The 7323-nt window shown below is 31.9% G+C and overlaps 1 protein-coding gene across 1 annotated transcript; it reads left to right on the plus strand.

Annotated features, from left to right (window-relative positions):
• The first annotated feature begins 4328 nt into the window (after window positions 1–4328).
• LOC120339190 (styelin-E) lies at window positions 4329–6635 on the plus strand. Its single transcript, XM_039407274.2, has 5 exons — window positions 4329–4455; window positions 5024–5143; window positions 5730–5787; window positions 6222–6278; window positions 6501–6635. Exons 2-5 carry the CDS (start codon window positions 5031–5033, stop codon window positions 6516–6518), a joined length of 246 nt encoding a protein of 81 aa, XP_039263208.2. The 5' UTR covers window positions 4329–4455; window positions 5024–5030; the 3' UTR covers window positions 6519–6635.
• The last annotated feature ends 688 nt before the right edge of the window (window positions 6636–7323 follow it).

A 7323-nucleotide genomic window follows, 5' to 3' on the forward strand; every position in this document is an offset into this window, starting at 1 on the left:
GACTTTTCTCCAGAACATGCTATGTTATGGATCAAAACAAGATATACCGTAATGGGGCACTTTGCCATACATTTTTATGATAGGTGACTGCTGCGGTGCATTTTGGAGTAGTTAAACCTTTCTTTTGTCGTAAAACGACTCAATCTCGAGATACGTTGAACAGAATTGAAGACATTTGAAATGGATTGGATATTCAACGCCACCAAAAAATCATAATATATTACATGGAAATTCCAAAATCACTTCTTCGAAAATCCCTGGCCATTAGGGTTTTTGAGCTTGACCGCAATCATGAAAAATTGCAGCTTAGTGGAAATGAGAATCAAAATTTTGATAAAAGCGAATCGCTTCAAATTTTGATACTAAACTTTCAAACATACAGAATAACTGGAAACTTTTAAAAAAATATTAGGAACTAAAATTTTTAAAATGAATTATAAGCTGAAAAGAAAAGATTTTATCATTTGTAACGCTATCAGAAAAAAATTATAAATTTGAAAAACAAAAAATGAGATATTCAGGAGCTGGAGCCTGGAGCCAATAAATTTTTGGTAGCTCCAGCTCCGGCTCCAGCTCCATCTGTTATGAAAAGCTTGGCTCCAACTCCGACTCCGGCTCCATCAAAATGTAACGGCTCCATGGCTCCAGGCTCCGACTCCAGCTCCCCAGCCCTGCATTAAACTCAACATCCTCATTCTTATTTTCCTCAATTTTTTTGCGTCTATTGGTAGCAGCCAGCATCCACAAAAGTTAATAATATAAAACTCTCCACGAGTAATAATTGTAGTTACGAAAGCCTCTGGCTCAAAAATTTCAAAATGTATTAATATAATCGGTGAATATTTCTTGGATCCAATAATAGGATGTAATTTACAATCATTTTATTGACACCGTTCATAAGAAATTTGAACAGAAAATCTGAGATGCCACCACAAGGATATTTCTCCGGGCATCCAATACCTTATTTCATTGGTTAATCATCAAGAAGTTCACCGCGACGTAACAATTGTAATCTCTGGAGCCAATCAGGCATTTTTTCATTCATACACTTTTTAGGCATGCTTGTTAACATTGAAAGCTATTCGATAATTTTTAGATATTACCAAAAAATTTAAGAATAGTTAAATTACTCCGCCATCTTTTTGTACTTTCAATTATTTTAGCTGCAGAAATAAGAACCTTTCCAAAAAACAGGATAGAATCAATTGTATGCCACTGGTTTCCAACCTTTTTCATTAGATTCATCTCTTCATATATTTTAGAACTGCTTTTTTCCTCCCTCACTATAACAGTGTTATGCTCAAATCCCACCCCGATTTTGAAAAGTTTGAAATAATTTAGAATGTGCGGGTAAATAAGTAATGGAATATTAATAAAAATATGAAGAATATTAGTAATGATGCCTCAAATACAAAGCAAGCATTCCTAATTAGCTACCAGTTATTTTTAAGAACAGTCGCATGCACAATTTGCTACAAAATGGAAATTTTGATGATGTTCACCACGAGCCAACCACTGAAAGAAAGGTCCAAAATTGGGAAAACATCCACGAAGGTTTTTTTGGCGCCAAAGATTAGTCTCTAAAATGAGTTGACCTGCAAGAATATTTATTTATAATTTTGAAACTTCTGGATTTTCGAATGTTTGAGTGAAAATATTTGTAGGTATATTTCTGAAAATGTAATAGATATTTTTTATTGTATGTGACACATAATAAAATTTTAGCACGCATATATCTTTGAGCAACCCTATTCTGTTGTAACAATTCAAAGGCTAATCAGGTTAAAACAAAAAAATCTGCTCCGATCATCGATTCTCATGTATATTGTGGAAAATTATATAGGCTAAATAATTCCATAAAAGTGGCGCATACCAAGGATGCTGTTGTACGAAATGTTCATGATTTCACCCCAATTTAACCGGGTTAGATTAAGTCTGTAATGAGCTAGCAACTGTGAACATCACAAATGGGAATCACGACGCCTGATATAAAGAAATTGCCAAGCATATGATACTAAAGATCACTGCATGACTTATAGCTTCCTATGATGGTTTCTTCCTTCTATTGTCAACGCAAAGCCGCTGTACCCTTTTTTTATGCAATGTTTACCATACTTTAAGAACATGAAGTGATTCATCTGCTGCACATATCAACCTTATTCCAGAAGATGTCGGAATGTTGAAAATTTGCAGCTGAATAACTAAAATATGTAGCTGATGCGACTTATAGCTTCCTATGATGGTTTCTTCCTTCTATTGTCAACGCAAAGCCGCTGTACCCTTTTTTTATGCAATGTTTACCATACTTTAAGAACATGAAGTGATTCATCTGCTGCACATATCAACCTTATTCCAGAAGATATCGGAATGTTGAAAATTTGCAGCTGAATAACTAAACTATGTAGATGATGCGATCTACATCAAGATCAACATCCATAAAAACATTTGTTCTGCAGCCAAACAAATATTTTCGGTTGGCTGGTAGCATTTAGGGGCCATAAAAGAAAATAGCGGGAGTTTATTTTGAAATTTTTTTAACATTTTTAAATAAATTTCTTTTACTATTAATAATTATATTTTCTAATGCTTGGGGTCATAACTGGGAAAATATTGCTGCTGGTGAGACATTACACAGAAACAATTATCGTATTATAATGCAATAATATCATTGTCACATATTTTTGTAATCCAGGCAGTAGAGGGTAAATTAAAATTAGTTAATTGAAGTTATTCTAACATATTTATCATATTTATCCATACATACTCCACATCTACTGAGTACCAGTAGTTGTGACGGTAAACATATTTGAGACTGTTGAGACGTAGATTAACTAAAAATATGGAATCAATATTGGAGAAATTGATTGAAAAACATGAAAAGGAGAGGGACAAATGGAAAAGTATCGACGGGGCAAATTTGGCATAATGTAAAACCCAAAACAAGGAAAACAAAATAACACATAAAATTAAAAAAGGCATATGCCAAATACGACGAGAAATTAACAGACTCTAATAAGATCACAGCGAAGATTAGCGTATTGCAAACAATAGCAATGTGCTTAATATATATATATATATTGTCCGCAGTAAAGAAAATAAAATTCGACTGGGAGAAACGATCGTTAAATTTGTAAAAAAAAAACAGTAAAGACAGATTAACTCAATAAATTATTGCATCCTACTCCGAAGGATATTTGAATTAGAGTTGCAAATATTAATGTGGCAGATATTGAAGAATTTGACTCCTTGCACCTATACTGGCCGACTTGTTCAAAAGCGAGTAGGCCTGGGAACGGTTAAAATGGTTAAAGGTTACGTTTTATTTTGACCGTTAACTGACATCTTACGTACTCGACATTTTGTAGGAGAATATTGCTTCTATTCAATGTTGTTCAAAAACTGTTAAATATGTACCAGAAATATTAGCATATCGACATTTTTGAAAAGTAGTGACGAACGCTTTGAATTAACAGTATTCCCTATCGTACTTAATATACACTCTGCTGGAACACTAGGAGCATGTACACAAGTATATTTTTGCAAGTAGAGCGAACCAAAAGATATGTGAAGTATACCCTACTGACTTTGGAGAGAAAGTGCGAAATTCAACATGTTATATCTCTCGTTTCTACTGTCGTCATCTATAATACACAATACCTTTATTTGCATTGACTTGATTCGACTGTCACACGAACAGTAGTTTGTGAAGTATTTGATTTTGATTGTTGTATATATTGTCCAGTCATTGGGGGTAGAAGATAACTTAAATATCAGTGAACAGATAAGAAACCTTGTGTGTTAAACGCAATGGAATCTGATAAACAAAGTATCATTAGCCTGAATGAAATTCTATTTCAAATTAGCTAGGAAATCATGGCACCATCTCAAGTGAAATGAATATGAGTCCTAATTTTGTTTATGAAATTACGAAAAAAACAAATGATGATGTAATATTACAATCAGACACAGAAGGAAACACGAAGTTAAATATCAGTTGCCAGGTGAATCATTGTGAATTTCAACAAAACCATAAACTTCAAAAACGTAATTGTTTGCAGATACTATCTTAAGGTAAATCAAAACAGAGTACTTTATTTTTGACTCTGAAAATTGATGGTCCAAGTAAACTGTTTCAATTGCATCAAAACCCAAAGTTGCCCTATCATGCAGACAACAGAAGCCAATTCACGATTTTTTTATGAAGGTTTCTTCCCTCTATTGTCAGACGCAAGTTCTAGTCACGCATACATTGAAAACAGGAAATTAGTCATCAAAGATATATCCTAAGACTAGAGTCGATCGTTGTAATTCTCCAACAGATTTATTAAATTTACTTTTATATAAAAAAAAAATGGTTTCCGTGCCACCGAGCATAAAAGTTGGAAGCTTCCAGTTATATTTTCACTTTCAACTTGCTACTTTCTGTAGAATATTGACAGATCCTCTATAACGAAGGTAAGAACTTTGAAACAACTTTTGACGCTATGGGACAATATAGAAAATTTATTAAAGTTCTGTTTTTGTTATTGACGGGACGTTTGCTAAAAGTCGAGTCATATTTTATTGCTCATTTGTATTAAAATGTCCACTCAGATTAAATTCATCAGCGATCAATAAAACATAATATTCTGATAACTGTGAACGACTATACAAGTAGTATTACACCGAGGTTTGTTTTTTCTTGTCTCTGACGCTCCTGGCTATTTAGTTTATGTTCTAGGTTCACTTTTGAGTAAAATTCCTGATCTTATCATCACCAGTTTTAATTTTACGCTAGCGAGGGAGCGCACCTCAGCTGTTTGCCTCACCACTGTCCCAGTTTTACATCGCTTGGTCTGGCTTTATATCGAGCAAATCATTTTGAAAACGAGGAGTTAAAATCCATTTTGTTTCCGAAAAATTATATATCGAAGTACAAATCAAAACAGCACTATATGGATATTATTACGGACATTTGAAAGGTCCAAAAATAATTTTAAATTTTCCGTTTATTATCAACAAAATTAAAATTTATATCTTGCAGTATCACCATGCAGATGAAGGCAACCATCCTAATTGTGCTCGTCGCACTCTTCATGATCCAGCAAAGCGAAGCTGGTTGGTTGAGAAAAGCTGCCAAATCTGTAGGAAAATTTTACTACAAGTAAGTGAACGATATACACATACGTTTAATGCAATGATGTAGTTTCATATTTATAAAATTATTCAATATTGAAAACGAATACATCGATGTAATAACCATTATTTATGTACATGCCATTGCTTTATTATCATAATGGAAATATGCATTAACGAACTATGACCTGGGTCAGGTAAAACGTTATAGAAATAAATTTGTGTTGGTGTGCAGCAAGAACCTTGAATCTCATAGAATACGCTTGAGACTTGAATACGCAAAAAAACGTAAAATATCGTTAAACATTTGTTAGTTGATGGATGTTTATATCTTATTATCAGAGAAACAAGCAATCAACAAAAATGACGTTGTGTTGTATTTAATATTTATTATGTGATAAACTACTTAGAAATTTTCTATTCCTAAACAATATCAAAATCAATGTTCGATATAAAATATTTAAACTTGAATTAACAACGTTCTCCTGATCACTTTTCTATAAAATATAATGAATACGAATTTATTAAGATAAACATTTATATTACAGTTTTAGACAATTATTATCACCAAACTAAAAAAATATTGTTCTAAACTGAATCTTTTATATTTTAAGACACAAATATTACATCAAAGCAGCCTGGAAAATTGGAAGGCATGCCTTAGGTGATATGGTAAGTTATATAAACCCGGTATTTTATTACTTTTAAATGGATACATGGTGTTCTATAAAATTTAAGAATATACTTTCAGTAAATATCAAAAAAGTTTGATTTGGGAATTTTACAGATATTTTATAAGTATAAACCGATTTTGTTGTTAAATTATATTTTCCCTTTGACATCAACAAATCAATAGATTGAAAGTTGTTATTATTGTTTATGTTATGTTTTTTGTCCTACTTGAGGCCGGCAAACACGGTACAAGATATGGCAATTACGATACAAAAAGTGATTACTTCAGTATCACACATTTAAAATAAGTGCGATACCAACGTAAGACATAAGATTACTATGATTAACTTTTTGCGCCAACCATGTTTCTGCCTCCAATGTGTAATGAATTCATTAACTCATCATAAAATGCTGATATTTCTAAATATTCACAGACTGACGAGGAATTCCAAGACTTTATGAAGGAAGTTGAACAAGCCAGAGAGGAAGAGGTTTGTTGTTAATATATAAAACAAACAAAAAGATTAAACTAAAATCTTGAATTATAGAAGAATAAAGTTTTTGTGATCCGAAAATACGGAAATATTTTTCGAAAAATTTATTCAAATTTGGTCTTTGTTGGCTTTGCTAATATTTATTTTTAAATTTTCATGTTTTTAATTCAGGTATTATTTTTATTATAAACCATTCCAATTTTTCTGGTATTATTGCAGCTTCAAAGCAGACAGTGAACATTTTCGAAGTTAGACCAAACAAAGATCAAATGGACGGAAAAGGAAACGACATCGATTTAAGAATATCTTTTTTCATTGTAAACGGAAATGCATAAAATAAAAAGAGGCGCCATATATTTATTCTCATTTTTTATGGAATAATATTAAGGGTAGAAGAGCAGATATCAAAGTAAATGGGAATATAGAATGATTAACGAAAAACTCCAAAACTTTACGCCTATACATTAAATTTTTTATCAATGCTATTCACATCAACACGCTGACAGAACCACAAACAGCTTAAACCGAGCAAATGCAAATCCCTGGGACTAACTAACTATCTATAATAAATAACAAAATAAAAAAAAGTGTAAAAAGCCATGGCAGGTTCTTATAATTATCTTTCTTCTTTTGTCGTTCTCTTGATATCTTGTTTTCTGTTGAAATACTTCAAAAACAAACAAAAAGTTAGAACATTTCTATATATATGATTAGAGATAAATTTTGTAATCTTAATATGAAGTAGTACTACAAATAGATTGATGTAACAGTTATCAGAAGCGGGAAATTAATTTCGTCAATATTAACAAATCTTGGGTCACCCTGAACAGTTTTGGGCCATTTATAATTAGTGTTATTTCCTAAAGACAAAATGACGAGTTTAAAAAACTTGCAAATTTGCTGAACCAATCATTTCCCTTCAATTCTGAGTCAGCATTATAAATTGACAAATCACCGAAACAAATCTTTTAAAATCTAAACAATGTCACAGATATTGCAATTTCATAAAATTTCTCTTCTGTAACACCTTCTGAAATTTTGC

Source organism: Styela clava, chromosome 9 (genome assembly GCF_964204865.1).
Source record: "Styela clava chromosome 9, kaStyClav1.hap1.2, whole genome shotgun sequence".
Classification (NCBI taxonomy): domain Eukaryota; kingdom Metazoa; phylum Chordata; class Ascidiacea; order Stolidobranchia; family Styelidae; genus Styela; species Styela clava.

Bases quoted from the DNA above. Each gene is read 5' to 3' on its own strand.
- LOC120339190 (XM_039407274.2), top strand. From the start codon at position 5,031: ATGCAGATGAAGGCAACCATCCTAATTGTGCTCGTCGCACTCTTCATG. The intron at 5,144-5,729 runs GTAAGTGAACGA...TTATATTTTAAG, and splicing joins GTAGGAAAATTTTACTACAA to ACACAAATATTACATCAAAG. The intron at 5,788-6,221 runs GTAAGTTATATA...AAATATTCACAG, and splicing joins GGCATGCCTTAGGTGATATG to ACTGACGAGGAATTCCAAGA.